This window comes from Gymnoscopelus microlampas, assembly GCF_963454915.1.
Source record: "Gymnoscopelus microlampas genome assembly, chromosome: 5".
NCBI lineage: Eukaryota > Metazoa > Chordata > Actinopteri > Myctophiformes > Myctophidae > Gymnoscopelus > Gymnoscopelus microlampas.
Genome location: NC_139942.1, coordinates 27,660,122 through 27,681,121, shown reverse-complemented (window position 1 = coordinate 27,681,121; position 21,000 = coordinate 27,660,122). Strand labels below are relative to the sequence as shown.

The 21,000-nt window shown below is 41.1% G+C and overlaps 1 protein-coding gene across 8 annotated transcripts in view; it reads left to right on the top strand.

Moving 5' to 3' along the window:
• The first annotated feature begins 10,063 nt into the window (after positions 1 to 10,063).
• The window catches only part of st3gal3b (ST3 beta-galactoside alpha-2,3-sialyltransferase 3b), a 62,611-nt gene continuing 51,674 nt past the window's right edge, over positions 10,064 to 21,000 (top strand). For 4 of the 8 annotated variants that reach the window (XM_084058163.1, XM_084058160.1, XM_084058159.1 and 1 more), the window contains exons 1-4: positions 10,064 to 10,353; positions 13,598 to 13,745; positions 20,096 to 20,176; positions 20,642 to 20,692. In XM_084058163.1, coding sequence (XP_083914289.1) covers positions 13,637 to 13,745; positions 20,096 to 20,176; positions 20,642 to 20,692 — 241 coding nt within the window. In that variant the 5' untranslated portion in view covers positions 10,064 to 10,353; positions 13,598 to 13,636. The remainder of the gene's footprint in view (positions 10,354 to 13,597; positions 13,746 to 20,095; positions 20,177 to 20,641; positions 20,693 to 21,000) is intronic. The other 4 variants (XM_084058165.1, XM_084058164.1, XM_084058162.1 and 1 more) reach the window with 3 other exon arrangements.

Genomic DNA, 21,000 nt, shown 5'->3' with positions numbered 1-21,000 from the left:
TATGGGTATATAGGAGTAAAAGTATTAAGTTCTGGTTCCTCAGTCATTTCTATGTTTTATAGGTGTTTCTGCAGGCTTTGTATAACATAGTGGTTCTACAAGCAAGCACATCAGTGCATGCAATGCAGGTGTTAGAGTTACAGTACTTCTCTGAAACAAGGTCCTATAAATTCATTGTGAAAACATTACAGCAATTCATTGATATAAAAATTAAGAAATGTACTTCTACTTTTATTTGTAAGTATTTTTCAAAGCATGTACTTTTGAATACTTAAGTATATTTAAAAGCAATTACTTTTTTACTCTTACTTGAGTAACATTTTGACGAGCTACTTTTACTTGTAGTGGAGTAAATTTGACCTAGAGTATCTGTACTCTTACTCAAGTACTGGGGTCGAGTACGTCCACTGCCATTGTAAAAGTCGATATTCCATAAGGTGGTCCTGCCACGGCCCATGATACATCAAGGGCCATGTGCAGCATGTGGCCTTGATCGTGAGGGTCCACGTCTCTGAGTGGGACTGACCCAATCGTTGAGAGAAAGAGTGACCTTTTGTCTTGTGCTGACGGACGACTCCACACTTTCTTCATGCTGTGGACTGGCAAACCATGCCAGTCCAATCTGGTCCTGACCTGGGGTCCTTCTCACCGGAATTGATGTCGTATAGGCACCAAGATGTTTGAAGTTGGTCATGGTTTTGAGTGTTTTGAGCGTGGTTTTGGTGTGGACAGTGGTGTTATATATGCCAGTACCTTGGTTTCACTGTGTTGAGACACAGTCCTATCTTCAGGCACTCATATGGGTGCGTTCCTGCTCCACAGTATCTGAGACCAGGGCTATGTTATCTGCAAAGTCAGGTCGGTGATATTCACTGGAGGCACTTCCTCACTCTTGCCGCAAGAGTCAGGAAGTCTTGCGTGGTACCAGGTTGAAGCCTACAGCTCGCCCTCTCCCTTGCTGATGGCTCTCTTCAGCACACAGTCTAGCACTAGCACAGTAGACTGAAAGAACGAGCCCAATCGATGGTCTTGAAGGGCGGATCCAAACCCAGGCGCTGGATTCCAACGCCGCTTCCTATTGCTTCACCAATCTATGTCCCCGCCTTCCTCCCCCCCCCCCCCCCGGCCTGTGCACGGAGCACGCTGACGTCACCAAATTTAGAGCGACGCCCCTCTGCACTCTGATTGGTTAGGAGATAATAACAAGGTCCTAAGACCAGTGTTTCCCCGTGACATATTTTCACTATACTTCTTGAAGGTTTTTAAAAATGTATGGAATTTCTTAGATTTTGTTGAAATGTATTAAATTGAATATTCTTTTTCTGAAATGTTTTATTTAAAAAACAAATTTAAAAAAATTATCGTAAGAAACAAAAAGGGGAAATTTACCAGCAACCCATAAAAATGGGTCTCAACCCATTGTTTGGGAAACACTGGTCAAGCACGATGGAGAGATGACTGAAGAGGTATGGTACGAGAGTGTCGCCCTGCAGTACGTCCTATCAGAAACAGCTCGGTGGTACCAGACATTGTGACCCTGGACTGCGTGCATGCGTAGGACGCAGCCACTGTTTTCACAAGTTTCTCCCGTATCCCATAACAGTGTATCCCCTGTGGACAGAGTCGCTTTGCAGAAGTCATTAAGTCAATGAAGGTTATTACAGTAGGATGGTTCTTGTTTTTTACCTCCTCTATGATTCTCTGCAGTGCAACGATTTGCTCTACAGCAGACCTCTCACCACAAAGATAGTAAGACAAATGTATTGTCTACTGTACATTGTGACGTAGACAGAAAGTGTGTGTGTGTGTGTGTCTCTGTGTGTGTGTGTGTGTGTGTGTGTGTGTGTGTGTGTGTGTGTGTGTGTGTGTGTGTGTGTGCGTGCGTGCGTGCGTGCGTGCGTGCGTGCGTGCGTGCGTGCGAGTGTGGAAAGACTGGGAACCAAATGACAGACTGTGGCCATTTGCCATGCATTCATTCATTGCCTAAACTCATCAATGTATGAGTGATAACCTTTAGGATATTGCATCACAGGCCTACAAACAATTCAGTAAAAAGCAAGGCATATCTTCCTACTTGTGTTCCATTTGTGTATTGTACATTGTCTTTTATGCTTCGCTGTACACAACATGGGCATACTATAGAAAGATGCAGGGGCAGAAAGTACTGGCAAGCTAGCCAGATGTATGGAGGATCAAGGTGACAATAAACGCCACTGGAGGGCTGGTCCGAGGACGCACTACTGTACTTGTCCTGTAAATATATAGTTTCCCGTTTGCTGCTGACTCTCCACAAGTGGTCAATATAAAATCCTGACACAGTTTAATTATTAGTCATTATGTTCTGTAGAAGGTTAAATACGTCATTTGCCATAATGACTTCTATTTATACATCTAATTTTGTCTACATTGTGGTCCTGTTTTTGGTTGGTGGTGGTGGTTCATGCCATGCTCTATTCTTCTGTTTCATGGTGCTGCTTCTCCTGTTGTTCCCACTTCATTAGGCAGCAGACTGCAGCAGTTTAAGATAAGCCTATAGTGTTCCCCCAAGGCACCATTTCATCACATGATGAATCTAGCCCATAATCGTCTGAGCAATCTGGGTCTGCTGGCATGCAATCTCCCCCAGACCCGATCATTGCTGGTGTTCTGAGGTTTGACACATGCAGACAGGTTTCCTCAACATATCCAAATCAAACTGGTGTGAAAAAGTCATAAAAAGTCACCAAACTGTTTGTGCGTTGGTTTGGAACTGCACAATCTGTTCCGCTCACGTGCAAGTAAAATGTTGACCAATGTCACATGTCCCAACAAAAATAACCTCAACAAAAGTAGATAGGGAAACATTATCTCATAAGCCTTGCTCTTATACTATACTGAAAGTTTACTGAGTGTACAATAATAGCTCAGGATGCATACAGAAGGGTGTGTACAATTCAATACTTGCTGAGCAAATAATTGAATATGTTTACTTACCACATGGGGATGATCTATACACAAATGTACAGTAAAAACCTCCTGCTAGCAGCTAGTAGCTCGTTGTGCCTGATGTGTTTACGTATGTTGCCCATGTGTGTGCTAGTAGCTTGTTGTGCCTGATGTGTTTAAAGGGATTGTAGGGAACATTAAGCCTAAATTTAAAAAATATGTATATATATATTTTTTGCATTTTCTCCCCTCTATCAGCCACTATATAATGATGCTGGGGTGTTTTCCTTCATTGAAACACAGTGCTCTGTCTGAAATCCGTATTTTCCCTTCTGTTTATGTTCATGTTGTTTATGTCCGGGTCGTAAATTAACGCACGCATGTGCGTGTCCGTGCGCGTCCGTGCCCGTATCAACTTTTTACTTTCGGTTTTAAAACGCTCTCAAACTTCTTTTTTGAGGCACATAATTTACTTTTAAAAAATCGTTTGGATAGAATTTAGTTGTTTAGCTTCATATATGTGGTCAATTTATCATGAAAGAGCCTATTTAAAAATATAAATTCAGAGAACCGTAGGGTCGGGCATTTCCGCGAATTGTATCCGCATAAGGCAACCTATTTTGGGCTTGACTCATTTAAAAAGTCCCCCCTGCGTCACCCCCTGGTGGTCGGGGAAAAGAACTGCTGGAGGGGCGGTGTTTGACAACAGTTTTTTTCTTTGATTATGTCTGAACTCCCTACAATGCCTTTAAGGTGTTATGACTGGAGAGAAGATCTCTCAAGATCATAAACAGTCAAATACAATACACAGTGTTAATGAATCCATTTGTATTTCTGAGAGTTAAATTATCACTCAGGATTTGACAGCAACATGTGTGGAGTGTGCAGTTCTGTTAGCCAGCAGCATGCTGTACCTCCTTGCTCATGCGTATCTTTTATTCCTCTAAAATGTAGTCACCAGACAATTTAACCATATCCCTTTAATAGCCAAGTGTTTATCAATATTTTGTCACTTACAAAATATGAATTATGGCTATACAGAAAATGCCAGAGCAGTGGTTTCAACTCTGAAGGATAACAGGACAAATAGATTGTTGTTCTTTTAGCCAACCTTCCCGTTACTGGTTAACCAATGTGTAGGTCACACTCACAGACAGCACTAAAGGGGACAGCCAAAATGGGCCTTTGGAATTGTCTCTCTTAGCTAGTACAGTACTGTCTGAGGTTTTGACCTTCGTTAAGTCATTAACAGAATCTGGTCTTTCTGGATCATACAAGGATCTGCATCCATTTATTCTCTAGACAACGTAACTGAGTGAGAAGGACAACAAAAAAGGTAAATTATTTATACTTTTCTTTTTATCTGTATGTGTCTTCAATCCAAGTTTGCTTGTTTTTTACTATAAATATTTTTTTTATCTGGAAAACACAACCAAAAAAGAATTGTTGGCCTACACAAACTGAGAGTAAATATGGAGTGCATGTTGACAGTAGCCTACCATCAAATGTCTGAGCTTTGTCAAAATGAAGAATCTATTAGCTTCAACCGCAACTGATCAAACCACTGTTTTACACTTGTCTGATGTCACTAAACCTCCTTGTATAATTTCCTTGTCATAGTTGACGTGCTTCATGAAATTCAAAAACAGAATTGTGTATTCTCTAAATTCAATCACAATGATGTGTCACACCTTGAAAATAGAAGATCTTCAATCTCACAATGCGTTGCGAATGCGACACGTTGTGAGCTTGTAGATCGGCTATATTCAGCTCATGACTCTTTCTTCCTCCTTTTAGAAAGATGAGTAATTTCTTACATTATATCCTGCACATGTAGCCCACTGTACATTTTACAATGATGTAGGCTACACCACTGTTCCCCAAATGGTGTGACGAGGCACACTGGCGTGTGCTGTGAGACATATGTGCCTTGGGATTTTGTGACAACCACACCTTTTCCACTTTTGTTTTTACTATATCAATACTTTCTGCACACTCGTTTCCCAATACAGAGGCAAATTCTATACCCTAAAAATATAGATTCAAGATTTACAGGTACAAGCAGCCAAACGTTGTTGGGACTTGTCCCGCAGATTGTGCTACATACCACTTTCAACCTGGCTTCCCTATTTTGGGCATGCCATAGGCAAACCTTTTTTTTTTTTAAATAATTATAATTTCCCCCACACACATTTTCAAAAATAGCCAGAACAGCAGTTCTACAAGCTCTTGCAATGAGCTGTGATCTTGAAGATTGTATTTATGAATACAGGTGTGCCGTGAAATTTTGACTTGCCCATTAGTGAGAAAAAACGTTTGAAAACCACTGGGCTACACCGTAGGACTACATGTGCTGTACAGTATGTGTGTGTACAGTATATGTGCAGTGTTTGTCATGTCGGTTTGTGTTTTTCCTGTATCCGTTAACTTATCGCCACAATTGTTTGAGTCTTGACCATAAAACAAAACAGGAATGCTCAGGACCGTGGGACAAATATGTACCCGTGACCTTGACCAAAAACGGCTTCCTCATAAGGATAGTGTAGTAAAAAATGTCTTAAAAATGGCCTTGCAAAAAAAAACAAAGAAACTCTCTGTTCTACTATGTTAAAATGGCTATTTTGGTGATAAATTAGCTATTGTATAAAAGTAAAAATCTGTGACATCTCTGTGAAAGCATGCACATCCAAACGATAAAAACTAGGTTCTGCACATAAAAGCACTATATATGGAAAGAAAGAAGCTAAGTCTGCACTCTAGAAAATGCTCCCGTATAAATTATTTATTACCACCACATCATTTCTATGGGAGAATTTGTGCAATTTGTACTTCTTTCTCAACCTGAGTACTGTGTGTTCCATTTTCATCAGCAGGATTCATAGGCAACTTCTGAGCTGGCTTTGCATTTGACAAAATTATTGTTGACAAAATGCAAAGGTCACTGAGATGCTGATTTCAGGTTGCATAATGGTGCATGGTGCATACTGTATGTCCATGAAAACTCATCCTTATAAATGTTTGAGAAACACGCTATCACACTGAGAGGACCTGACCCAAATGGAAGGGAGAGTTAAAGGGATTTTGTTTCTTCTGATAGAGGCAGAGTGACGATTAGCTTCATAGGCTTTTATCCTGTCCTTGGGGAGCTACACAATAAGTGGTTGCAGTCTGGTCAGTTCCCAGTGCTATAGATGTAAATAATAGGGAAACGGAAAGTGTTCTTCATTCAAGCTTCAGTTCCGACTGTCTCCTTGCTTTCTTTTAGTGTCCCATTAGGACACGCTTATTTCCTGCTAGTGCGGTACCAAATAGTAGAATGCTTCATCTATGATTCAGATGACACTGGAATCAATTATTTTTTTAGATCACTACGGTAAACCAATACTTTAGAGCTACATGTTTCCCACTGTGCTGTTATTGCATAGATATTAACATAACCTAGAGTTCAAACTTCAGAAAAGTCCATTGATACATCTGTGTTGTTCCATGGCTCATATATTCTGCTAACATCTGTGCAAAATTACAAAAACATTATTTTCAAATGGTTATATCTGTAACCACAGTGTTCTAATGTCTCTTTGTCTGAATTAATCGGTTCTGCACATTTGTTGTAGATTTTATCAGTTAGAAAATGCTATAGTGTTTAGACACTACACTCTTTTCCTAGATGGAGCTTTTCCCCCAGATTGGTATCTTATTTGCAATGCAGCCATTGGTGTGTGAAGATTTTCTTGAAGCCTCTGGGAAGGACTTCTAGAAGTCACTAAACTCCATAATGTCAATAGTTGAGGGATTAGATACAAGCAAAGCCAAAAATAATACGAGAGTGCACCCCCCTAAGCATATTTTAACTGTCCCACCATGAAGGAAATGCTTCTCTTGTAAATTTAAGCTCCTGGAGTGAGCTTAAATGGGAGATTACACAAAGTATATGCCATGTGACTGCTTCGTGGAGATATAAAATGCAAATCCCTGTCACAGAGCAGATAGCGTCCCTGTTATTGACAGTGATTCAGAAAATCCTGAGTGAGTGAAGGATTTTCATCTTAACTTTAAAGTTTCTGTTGTCTCTATAGACACCTGGCATTCATCATCTTGATATTTATTTTATTGCCAGTTTGAAATCAATTAAGGCAATGCACACAACAGACAGAGAGGCTATGAATGGTATCCATTAGACTATCAATACCATAAAAACAGCTTCTTAGATAGCACAATTAAGTAACATTGGCATTCTCCCCCAGGTTAACCTCTGTGGATAGGGGATGTGTGCCTGTATCTTGGCAGTACATAACTTAAAAATATGTGTAGTGGATTCATCGTTTATGCTGTTAAAGGATACACCATCATAGTCATATCTACTTCAACCCTTCCTGCCAAATAACTCCATGAATAGGAAATCTACCCACAAGACAGAAATAACTCATGCTTTAGTTTACTCTTGAACACCTCAAGTTGAATTAACAGGATGTCATTGTGAGTGTGACCAAAAACATCTGCAATATTTTCCCACATTATTACCTTCAACTTCAACTCAACTTAGACTTCAAGTTTATTGTCACATTGCAATACAGGTGTAAAAGAGTGGGTGAAATTATTTTCCAGAAAGTAGATACTACTGTGTGCAAAGGGCCATTCAATTGTTACCAGCTGCCAAAGAATACCAATATTTGATTCTCATATAAGCTGACATGATGCCACTCTGTGCTAGTGTGTGTAGATGCGGATGTGTGTTTTGTGTACTCTTGTTTCTTGGCTCCTGCTAATCTTCTGACCCCAGATGGAGAACAGTAGGAGAGCATATTGCATTTCCTGCTTGATTCATTTATAGATTGCTATGCTATGACACTACACTCACTATAATGTTAAAGAAGAGCCATTTCTTCCTGCCCTCCCCAACTTGGCATTCAGCCCACAACAGCTTATAGGATGTTAGGCCTCGCAAATATCACGATATGAGCAAGACCTTGGGTCCAAGAGGGAAATTAAATTAACAAAGCAATACGAGCAGGTGAGAGGTACAGGTCTATTGATCCACTGTATAGAGATCTGTTGTTGACAGCAACATGGGGAACAGCACACCTATGATATGGGATGTGGCTACAATACTGGAAATATTAGAGGAAAGACCTCTGTCACTGTGGTTCTCTTATGGTTGGGTACTTTGTCTGGGAATATATAATAATATATAATATTATATTTGGCAAGATCAGTGCTTGATGGAGACTGATCACCTGGACCTTCTAATATCACTTTGCTCTCATGATGTCTCATGGTACTATGCTACAGTTTATTCAATTTATGCTCAAAGGAGATATGAAACTGTTTGTCTTGTGGCTAACACCATTACCACCGAAATAAAGGGCTTATGTTATGTATAGTGATGAGGAATTCTGGATCAATCAGGATGTTGAGGCAAACAGTCCTTTATATTTCTGAGATAGAAGTTTAATACATGATACCATGTGAGAATTACATTAAAACACACAGGTCAGTGAGAAAGTAGTCCTCTGATAATGGTCTGTTGGCATGGCCCACCAACAAAATGACCCCCACCAAAAATGTACATTCTAAAAGGCTGCCATATGTTAATGGTTTTTAGAAACATTTATTTAACTAGACTCCAATTCATAGTAATTAATATTTACCATTTGAGTACTATACCTACCTGCATTCTTCCATCCGTATGTACTCAAATGTTTTATGTTTATAATGTAACAGTGAAACAGTCAACCGTGAGTTGATTGATTGATGTACTTTATTTAGTAAGACATGAGAACAACAGTACATGGAAGTACAAATTCACAATACGAGGTCTACTAAACTGGAAGACTGATAAAAGCACTGAGCTTGTTTCAAATGAGTTCCCCACGCACACAAATCATGATGACATATAAGAGACAGACAGATATACACAACTACTATAGAATGTCATACAATCAGTTTACAGGTTACTGGTATGAAGAGTGAGAAATATGTACATATTTATAGTCCATATTTATAACATAATGCAATGTGTTTGATCAGTGACCTATGGAGTGGTGCATATCAGGTAAGATGCTACAAATGTATAGGCTCATTTAAAAGTTGATACGGTATTGACGTGGATTGTTTTATGCAAGTCATATATTTATTGTAAGGCCAGAGTACACCAGAGTGATACAGTACAACTGTAAAAAAAAAAAAAAAAAAAAAAAAAAAAAAAAAAAAAAAAAAGGAAAAGGAAAAGAAAATGTTTTAACAACAATTTTCAGTTACAACATTTTGTAACTGAAAATTATTGTTGTGAAAGCAAGTACCTTATTGTAAAGTAGACTGGTATGTCTACCAAATCCATGCAGTTTTATCATAATTCAGCGTCACTGAGATTCATGAGTTTCAATTCAATTGCACAATGTGTGGCCCCTCACTCACTTTATGGAAGTCAGTATGGCCCCCTGGAAAGAAATCTTGCCGACCCCTGATAGGGGATGATGATACTAAGCAGTTGGCCTATTATATACATTGTGTTTACTTTGATGGGACCTTCCAGACTACCCCAAACATATAAAACCATAGCTGGTCATGACATTTAGACTGCCGTTTGGACACATTTGTCACACAAATATGGTCTCCTTTTGATTATGAGGGAACTTATAAATTGAGTTCATTCATTCTCAACTCCATGATGACAACATACCATTCTGCCCATGCAACCAAGCCACAAAATAAAGTGCCAACAGTGCATTAACTATTATGGCGTAGGCGTAGCTACTACTAGCATAGGCAATTGAACAAGTACTGTACATTATTACATCTCTATCATTGCTGCTGAATAAGGTTAACGACAATAGGGGGGATTTGATGGGTAAATAAAAGCATGCCGCAACATTGCAAAGGCCATACAATGCAATGTAACAGCTGACGAAGAGCGAGCCACCACGTGAAAAATGAGCTGAAAAGGTGCATTCAGTTCAGTTAAAAGAGAGAATGAGAGAGAGAGAAAGAGAGAGAGAGGGCATAGTAAATTCAACTGAAATGCCCATGTGACTCTGCTACTGACAAACTGAGCTGTAGGTCTGTGGAGGAGGAGGAGGATGATGATGATGAGGAGGGTGGTGATGATGATGATGATGATGATGAGGATGATGATGATGATTAAATAGAAAAGGGGTGCTTGTTTCGTTGTACCGGTGTTGAGCGAGCTGAACAGGGATCAGGTTAATGGGGAACGGATAGAAAGAGAAAACAGCCAGACAGACTGAGCTGAGAGTCTTGAGCTCACACTGCTTGCTTGGTGGAGACTTGATCGTTGGATTTCGACATGATGATGGTCGGGCAACAAGAGGGGAGAACAACACGGTCGTGTTATCGACCTTTTCATTATTTAAACTAAGGCATATGTTTTTTACCCTTCTCATCCAAGGACTGCAGAGCGTAAAGGGCAAGGTAAACTATTCATATTTGTTTTCCTAATCTAATCAATCGAGGGGGCATTGATTACAAAACCGTCCACGTCTCGTCTCGTCTCTCGTCTGTGTTAGTAGAAACAGCGATGGTGGTAAACGTGAAATTAGGCAAAGCAGCGTCTGGTTGAACAGCAGCTTGTGTCGTTGCTGCTACAGTAAAAACAACAGTTGCTGTTCCGTTGCCAGGCGGTGGTGCGCAGCATGCTGTATTAAAATATAATGGTTGGTTGATGTTATCTAATGGCCCTGAAATGTTTTGCTTTATGATACTGAACCCAAACCCCATCGCCACACTCATTTCATTGTGGTTTGTTCTGACTGCAGCAGCAGGCCCGCTGAGGACATCAGAAGACTAAAGCACTCACCCCAACATTAGTCGCTTCACAAAATGACGTATTTTAAAATGGGGGGGGGGGGTACATTTGAAAATATGTCATTTTTGTCGAACAACACGGGTTCCCGCGACGAATGTAAATGAAGCCCGTTTAGCCTAATACTGGCAACAGCAACTGTTAGCTACGGTAACCGGAAGACTCGCCCCAAAACACACTCGCCCCCTTTCCTTTCGCGGACCGCTCGCCCCAGCGATTCATATCTTGCATTTGTTTTACTGAGGTGTTTTGTTTAGGAATACATTTAGGGTTAGGCATAGTTTTATTGAGATTACGTTTAGGAATAATGTTAGGTTTAGGCGTAGTTTTACTTAAGTTATTTTTAGGAATAGTTTACTGAGGTGACGTTTAGGATAATCAGGTGGCGACCGTTCCGAGGTCACCGGATTCGACCCGGGGCGACCGTGTTTTGGGGCGAGCGTCTTGGTATTCTTAGCTACTAGCTATTAGCTGTATGTTCGTCATCCTCTCTGTAACGTTAGCCTATCAAATATAACTTGGCATATGATCGGGTCTGATGATGTAGAGTGTAGCGTTACTTCAGTTGGACTGAAGCGTGGATGTCCGATGAAGATAGTGAAACTAGCGAGTTTCACAGCAGATGTTTGTTGAGCTGTTGTAACATAAATACAGCTAGCACGACATTTATATGGGACCCGTTAACGTACCGTTATTTCTGTGGCTAGCGGCTAAAGCCTAAATTAGCCAGTTAACTTCCCTGTAAGTGTAAGCGAATACGATGCCACACAAGAGCTATATGGAAGGAAAGGGGACACGGGCACAGATTCGTTTTAACTAACATTAGAAAGGCTACTGAAATTTGATTCAAAGTCAACGGTCAAAGCGAGAGAGAAAGGTGACACTGTCGCTGTTTCTTGTTGCTTCATTGTGTCCTGTTTGTGTGTGATGTTGTTGGCTGTTACAATGTTTAATGTTGTGGTTGATGCATGCTGTTACAATGTTTCATGTTATGTTTGATGCATGCTGTTAACATTGTTTCATGTTGTTTGTGTTGCTATACTGTTGATGCGTACTATTCTAATGTGACGTGTTATGTTGATGGCTGTTAAAAAGCTGTCCTGATGCAGTGTTGTATTCTGTTTGTGTTGTTGTAGTGTTGTATGTATGTGATGATCAATGTGTTCTTCTGTTGTGTAGTGCAGTGGTTCTCAAAGTTGCTTCCATGGACTCTCTTGGTTCCTTTGGGGGTTTCTAAATTGACTCTTACAAGTCTGTAATTCTGACAGTATACAAATGGAACCACTTAAGGGGAGATCTTGACATGTTAAAGTTTGAGAGCGATTGGTGTAGTCGTGTATTGTTGTATAGTATAGTGTATGGCTGTTACAACAATGTGTTTTGTTTGTTGTAATGTTCTGATGGCTGTTAAGTAATGTTCTGATGGCTGTTAAGATCCACTGAAATATGAGTAGCTAACCCCTCTAGTCAGTAATCACCAGTAAATGGATATACCTGTACATGCAACTGTTTGGCAGAGTTATGGAATTCAGCTATTCTGCATTCTTGAGTAATCTTGAAATGCCACAGGCTACTGTCAAAAGTATAGCCGGGGCTGTAGCTACAAGCCTGAATATAGTAATGTTTCACAATTTATTGACCACGCTGTGTCTTCATGTTCTTTTCTAGCACTGGGCAGGTGGAGTGACAAATCTATCTCTCTACTCTGTGGGTCATAATCAAGTTATGTTTCCTCCACTGTGATTTTAACCCTTTGGATTACACCTATTAGGTTTAAGCTCCTGTACCATTTGAAATGATATTGGCATGAATTGATTTTGAGGCATTATAAGTGGATCTGGGATGGCTCTCAGTGCAGCTGCCAAGATTTTGCAAACCCTCATTTACACTTGCCTCCAGCTGTTCAGAAGACAAAAACAAGCTACAAACTACATTTTAGCTGAAATATGAAATGGGAACATTTTATTGCCTACAGATCCTGAAGGCATACTGGGTTTCAACAGGTCTTCTGCAATGACACCTTAGAGACATTGTTGCTGTGTTACGTTAAACATAAATGCATGGTATAAACTTAATAGGGAAGTATGTATTTAGTGTAGATACTAGGTAATTTACTCTTATAGCAGACTGAGTCACAGATATTCCACACATATGGGTCATGGTCTTATGTCATCTACCATAAGTGGCATGTAGGCTGGGTGTGAATCACAGCGCACAGTGGGTCATCTTTGGTCAATTTAAAAATCTCTTCGTCTACCAATGCAGTGTTTACCACCTGCTGCAGCAGTGGCTTCTATTGAATGCAGTAGATAGGACAACTAGGCAAACAAAGCAATGGTTATTTTGTCTCCTGAATAAGTCATATTCATTTAAGTAAATAAATAAATACATTTAATTGATTTCTTGCATAGTCTTCACTCTCAATGCCTTATCTCATCAAAATGCATAAGGAGACTGCCCAAGCATGCCGTCTACCTTCTGACCTCATTGAATTTTGGATTGAAGGGAGACACAATGAGAAGAAAAGGGCAACGCATTGAGATTAAGCCTCAAGTCTACTCAAGTAAAAGATGAACTATCAAAACTCTGTCCTCATGGTCTGCGTTTTATGCCTGTAGAAGCTTTTATATTGGCTGACCCTTTACCTCCTTCCCTTACCAACCCACCACTGCCCATCTACTGTATTCGCTCTCCTCCATGTGTATGAGTTTTCTTCAGTGCTCTCCATCTGCAATTACATTTCTGGTTACGTTTCAGGGTAATGTGTTTTTGATTGCTGCTGGAAGAGGAATCCCTCCACCACCCCCTACTTCCTGGGGGAGCTGTAAGGTGAATCTCTTATTGTCTTCTCAGGTGATGAGCCGAATGGTGCCATATCAATGACTGAAGACCATGATGCCCTCCCGCAAGCTGCTGTTCGTCCTGTGCCCCATGCTGGTCCTGGGCTTCATCTACTACTCTTCTGGGAAGCTACATCTGCATGTATGGGGCCAGAAGCCACGTGAGTAACACTTGACAGTTTTTAATGGTCTTCCTGGTGGCTTTTACCTGTTTGTCTGTCCCCTTTGTATTGCCAATCCTGTTCCATATTTCCTTTCTTTCAGTTCTGCCTGGTCATCTTTAGAGCCCTGTGTGTTTTTAGCCTGTTGTTATGGAGCAATTCCGTTTGATGCCTGTGTTTTTGTTGCTGTTGCCGTTTGCCTCTCTTGTCTTGTCAATCAGTTAATCTTTTTATGCTTTCGGTCTGTTTGCGTGTCCATCAGACAGTGTGTCACTGGCTCCTTGCTGGGTGTCTAGGCCGCACATGGGCAACATACGGCCCGGGGGCCGGACCCGGCCCTTTGGCTGCCGTATGCTAATGGTTTTTAGAAATAAATATTTAACTAGACTCCAATTAATAGTAATTAATATTTACCATTTGAGTACTACACCTACCTGCATTCCTCCATCCGTATGTACTCAAATGTTTTATGTTTATAATGTAACAGTGAAACAGTCAACCATGAGTCCATATTTATAACATAATGCAATGTGTTTGATCAGGGACATATGGAGTGGTGCATATCAGATAAGATGCCACAAAGTTGCCACAATTAAAAAAAAACAAAGTTGATACGGCATTGACATGGATTGTTTTATGCAAGTCATATTTTTATTGTAAGGCCAGAGTACACCAGAGTGATACAGTAGACAGCTGTTACAACATTTTGTAACTGAAAATTATTGTTGTGAAAGCAAGTAAATTATTGTAAAGTAGTCTGGCATGTCTACCAAATCCATGCAGTTTTAACACAATTCAGCACAATGTGTTTCAATTCAATTGCACAATGTGTGGCCCCTCACTCACTTTATGGAAGTCAGTATGGCCTCCTGGAAAGAAATCTTGCTCACCCCTGGTCTAATTGAACTAATTGACAAGTGCCATACTTTTACACCCTTTTACACCTGATACGACTGTGTTGCCTTGTTTCGACCATAGATAGAAATGCTTACTTACACTCAGAGCAACATACTGATAAAGTGTCAGTATGTTGTCATACTGACAGTATGGCTCAAGTTACGTACTACGTTTTGCATTCACACAAACTATGTCCAAGAAAACCGCAAGGCTGAATAAAATGGAATATAAACATAAGTTTGCTAACTAATTGAAACAGCTTATTGTGAAAAGCACTACACTTTTCAGATAGCCCAGTTCAACTGAAAACTGACGTGAATATTTTTTATATCATGATTAGAATCATATTTTTGAATCTGCTGGTCAATTGATGCAGAATTAAAATTCAGCTGACATGCATCAGTGGATGATGTTCCACACAGGGAGTGAATAGCATTTTTGCAATGCTGTCTGGCACACTGAGCATACTTCTATTTCTCACTTCTCCTCATTGTCTCTTTTTCTGAGGGCTGTAAATCCAGGATAGTGCAGGTTGCACCATGTGGCAAACTGGCCATAGCTGAATTGGTAGAAAGCCCGCCTAGGAAGCAGAAGATCCCAGGTTTGATTCCGGGCCCTGGCAATGTGTCAAGGTGTCCTGAGCAAGACATTTAACTATTAACTCTTCCTCTGTGGGCAGCACTCAGCTGGGTGAAGCTTAACATCGAATTCCCCCACGGGATGAAATAGGTCTAATTATTACTTAGTCTTCTGGCAATGCTTTGGGTGTTTTATTATCGGTATGATTTTAAGGTAGGGGTGTCAAACTCCTAGCCCGCGGGACGACTGCGGGATGATTTGGTTAAATTGAAAATTTAAGTAAAAACATACACCGAAAATCTTTGAATTACATTATTCCCGTTGTTGTAATCTGTGTGGCAGCCGCTCTCTCCTTGCTGCTACTGTGCCGGCAAAGCTGCTGTACATCAAAAACAGTGGAGGCGGCTGCCGGCAGGTAACCCCCTGCTGTGTGTAAGCACCTAGCTCTTTGTGCAAAATCAATAGTGGTACAGAGTGCCAGACCTCAACAAAATGTTTCTGTACGTTTTTATAGACCGTCAGTTTTTCTGATAAGAGCGTAATGTGCGTGCTACCTCCGAATGCACAGCGCGCACCATGGGCATACTGAAAGCAATTGGATGCTCTTGGATAATGCAGGGGGAAAGCTCCTGTACACACCTGACAATGTGTGTAATTCAAATAAAACGTATAGTAGCCTATACCGTACATATTCCCATTTTAGTCCTGGACCTGAAATCAGTAGCATAGTAGGGATGCTATGCTACCCATAATACTTTGAAACCTTTGCCTTATGTGATCAGACAGAATACTACGACAGCATTCGGACTTGTCAGTGTTGGGTGTGCACGCACGCACACAGGTGAAAGGTCCGGCCACGACCTAAAATTAGTTTTATACCCCTTTTCTAATGCATATGTCATATTGAAAAACAAGTTTTCTACTATTATGTCAGTTGTTTTGATTACATTTAGAAAGTTATCAGGTTGCTTAATGTGACTGTCTGCTCATTTGACAAGAAAGGAAGAGGAAAAGTGACCTACGGTTGGGGTCTCTGAACCAGCCATATGAAACCAGCAGAGGGGGCTAGAAGAGTTATCTCAGAAAAGATTAACTCTTCTGCTGGGGAACCAAAATGAGATGCTTTCATTGGCAAAGCCCCATTCTTGGGCATCAGTCACCCGTATGCTCCGTTCTGGTGGTATTTTCTCTGAAAACCTGTCCACAGAGCAGCTCCTGGCAACGTGAAAACAAACGTCAGTATTTTGAAAGGACTAGAAATGGCCTTTAAATAAGTGCCAACTTTCACTGTTGTTAACCCTGCTTGGATAGTGTTCTTCATGGCTGGCTGCATGTTACTTCAGGTTAGCCATGAATAGTATGTAGATAACGTAGAGAAATTACTATGGTAGAGCGTAAAGCACCCAGGAAGAGAGATGTGACGTGTTTTGGATGAAATTGTGAGTGGAAGAGGAGAAGCTTGATCAGGGAAAGAAATTGGCCAAAATGAAACAATTATCCATCCTCCGTTATTTCCGTTCTCTGCCTAGGTTAGGGCTTCTATGGCATCATGGAGGACTGTTGCTTTGGCTGTTGTACACATTAAAGCAGCTCCCTCAAGCTGTCATTGAGGGAGACATCTATAGATGCTAAAGGGGTACATGTCTTTGTATGCGGTTTAATCTACAGACAACATTATCAGTCTGCCCTTGGTAGCAACAGAGAGAAATTTGTCCTTGTCTGCATGTGACTGAAATTGAAACACAGTTTGAGTGTTTTTTTTTTCTTCATATGTCTGCAGCTGATTATTAATTCCCTTTGTGTGATTCATACATGGAAGGAACGGGGACTTGGATGCAGTCTAACCACTTCCATGCTGATTCCTTAACACAAAGAGTAACAAACCAGATCAGGATATTGTGGGAGAAGGGGGGCCCTTGTACGAGAGATGTTGGGACATTCTGTGGTGCGGTGATGCCACCAGATGTTCAGATTTGGACGTCTGTTGGTGGAACGGGACAGAAGTGCATGTCTACAGTTCCTTCTTCCGTGAACCCTGGCTGGATAAGCCACAGAGTTTTTCATTGAGCCGATCAAATCTGGATAATCTCTCTTCTTCACTATTTGATTTATTGTGCAAAAACCAATGCCAGGGCCATGTGAAGCAAACTGAGGCATTGGCACTGCTCAATATTCATGTTTTTCCATTTTTTGTGATTCTTAATTTCTTTTCTTTTCTCTTTCTTTTGCCAAATAAAGTGGTCTGTGGATTGTATAGATCATGTTATTAACAGGCTTAATTTCTCCATGGCCCATGTCCTCATTCGTCCCATTTGGCCCTGCTTTAGAGAAAGTCCTTTGGCTGTTCTATAAGAAGGTTGAGTGCCCTCCCTTTTCTAAAACTTCCATACATTCAGTTGACCAAGCTGATCCCCTGCACACTTGAGTGAATTATTGAGTGAATTATGCTCGCTAGCTACCAGTCAGACCATTTACCGTAACATTTCTGTATGTCGAGGGTTTATCCGATTTCCAACGAAAATCTTGAGTCAACATTTTCGGTGTTTCTGTTCCACACTTTTGACATAGGCCTGGCACCTCAGTGTGCAAACTTCAGACTAGTAAGTTCATATGACTGTTGTCATTCCTGTGGCAAGCAGAGAGGATGTTTGACACTTGTAAGGCTGCTGCGCTGAAGGGGGCCCGTTTCAGTTTACAGTCAACAATGAGGGTCCACCTTCACTAGTTAATGCATTTTGTCCTGAGACTTAAGCACGATGGTGTAACCTATAGCACTCTTTAACATGTAAAGGAGGACAAAATGACTGACATACAGTATACACACACACCATGTCCATAGCATACAGGTGTTTCTCAGCACTCTCGTGTGGTCCTTTGTCACATTTGCATTATTACTATAATTAGTTCTGAAACTTCATGAAGCCCTGCATGGGCGAAATGTTGTTGTTTGGTTAAAATATTGAAGAAAAGACGGGAGAGCAACCTATCGCGTGCGTACCTTTCCGTTTTCATTTGATCATTTTTGGGGTCCAGCACCGTGTTTAAAGAAACTGGGGATGTGCATATCCTACTCCTTTTTTTCATACGAGTTCTGAAACCACACATAATGGACTGACCACAAAAACACAATCTTTGAACATATTATTTGAAACTGAAAGTGTTACGTTTTCTTTTTATCTATTTAGCTAAGTATTGTGATCCTAACATATGTTTTCCCTAAATCTTCCAGCCCTTGCAGTTAGTAGGCTGTTAGATATTTGTCGTGACACCCAGCTTGAAACCGGGTCAATCCCGAACGAACCGGGACATCTGGTCACCGTAAGTTGGCACCCAGTTAGTCATTCACCTCCAGCTCTGTCACTTAGAGTGTGAGTGTACGCCGACATCCATTGTCTGCGTGCGCTGCTGTTGGTAGTGGAAATGACACCTCAGGGTGTCGCATCTCCCAGACCACACCAGCGGGCTATGAAATTACCTGCCAACAGTCACAGCCACACCTTGTCTATTTTTCTTTTACCAGCCAGGAAGCTACACTGTTAGATGACTAGTAATAATAATATGTGAAATATAGTTTGAGCATATTACTTGGCTTAAATATTCAACAACCTGCATGCCAAAACAATATTTAAATCCATTTAAACATTAAGAACCGCTATGCTAATGCACAATGGTGAGGAAAGGTGTTATTACTCATGCCATGTTCAGCATTTGGCTGGTGATAGCTTACGGTACATTGGCCACCTGCTCTGAAGACACCTGTTTACATGATATGAGGGATTCTCTGTCCCTGTGCCTAGTATTGATGACGGCCACGAGCGATCCACTTTCAGTGAGACGACAGGTCCACTGTTCACTAATTAGGGAATCCGATCCGACACATGCCTCTGACATGCTCAGCTTCTGAGGATCTGCAGTGTTTGCATTCTATTCTATATAAAGAGTACATGCTTTTACAGCGGATTACATTCATCTCTTGTCAGGATTTACGTGCTTTGCTTTTATCTACAGCGAGCAGTCTTTGTTCCTTCCTCTTTGGTTTATAGAAAAGGCACTATAGGTTGGCTGTGCGTAATCATCAGCAGTTGGAGGAAGGCATTCAACAGCTGTGTTGTGCTTATTTTGATAGTGGGAGAACATGAACCCAGATCTTCTTTATTTTGGTCCCCAAGGCCTAGTTTAGTTTGAACTCAGCCCTCTTGTTTTGCAAGGCTTCCCGCTTTTTATCTCTGTTGTACTGAAAATTAAATAGACAAATCTGCAAAGGGAAGTGGAAGGGAAATGTGCAATGTTTGCCAAAAGTTTAAACATAATAAACAATGCTTGAGGTACAATCATAGTGCACATACACCTGTTCATTGGCCATATTCCCACGGTGGCCATTTTGCTCTTACTCCACTAACCTTGAAAGACTTAGGCCAACAGTTGGAAACTTCAGAGGGAGACGGCATAAGGGACATTGGAGGAGGTTCCGGTGGCATTTAATCCTAGGACAAGAGGGGGCAAGTGTCTGTTTTTGGAGGTGAACATCTTAACCACTCAATTCCCATATTAATCTTTTGGCATTACTCTGTAATGAGCTCTGTGTCATGGGCCATCCACTGGGGGTCTTCTCAGTTTAAGCTGAAGAGTATCGTGTTAGTTGACCCCCAAAAAAGACACATCAGTGCCGGCAAATGTGTGTTTTTGGAGGAAGGAAATGTGCGCTGTTTTCCTGGCTCCCAATTTCTGCGTCTGTGTTTCCATTTTCATACTTAATTTATATTTGCCTCGTTTGTCCTTCTGCTCTGTCGCTGCCTTCCACAGGATCAGCAGATCATGATGGTGTCTTCATCCACAACTGTGTTAACACTCCCCCTCACCCTTTTTGTTTGCAGAAAAAGATGCAGATCCTACAATGGCAGTCCCTTTTAAAGGGACTGCCAAAGTGAAAACTACCACAGGTAGAAGAACCTCAGGTAGAAGCCCATTTACTTTGGGTGGTGGTGAAACCGGGGGTGCTTAGGTGCTCAGGTGCTCATATGGATCCTCGGTCTCTGCTACCTGGGCGATACAAGCCTTGCATTTTTTTCCTTCACTCATTTTTGCTTTTTGATTTAATTTGTTTTGCTCATTCACTCATTTTCCTCAGTGTTTTCCTGGTATTTCTCTTTTCAAAATACCTTACAGCCATAACAGCTACTAAAACAACTGCAATGGGTGCATTCAGGAGGTTGATTTGCCGCTTCATCAGCCTGTTGTCTCTGATCGGAGACCCACATTATTGGTTATTAATTCAACCTGCGGGGACTAACATGACTAACCTCTCCTCTTCTTCTTCCTCCTCTGATTTATTCGTTATGGATTTGTCGGTGCTCTCAAGCTCACAACTGTTGCCTGGGCTGATGCTCCAGCAGCCTTAACTGACCCCTCTTGTCTTTCAGAGTCGGAAACGGACATTGCTCTCACCGTGGGACGTGGGATAGTAGGCTCAGGTACAAAGCTCTCACGCCACATCCTGTGCCCTGCCCATCCCTCTTTTCTCTCCACCTTCTGTAAGAAACCTTCTGAAACACCTGAGACACTTCAGCGGCCATGTTTGGAGGGCTATTCAAAAAAACTTTGCACTTAAAATAAAAACTGTAAATTACTTTTTGGTATATTTTTATGTCTTTCATCATAGCAAACATTGTCATCCTAGATTAGCTGTGTTAACCACAGAATCATTCCAGTCCTGCGGTATTAGCGGCCGAGAACCACATTAGGCTTCAAAAGGCAAGCAGACAAACTGCAGAGCACAAAA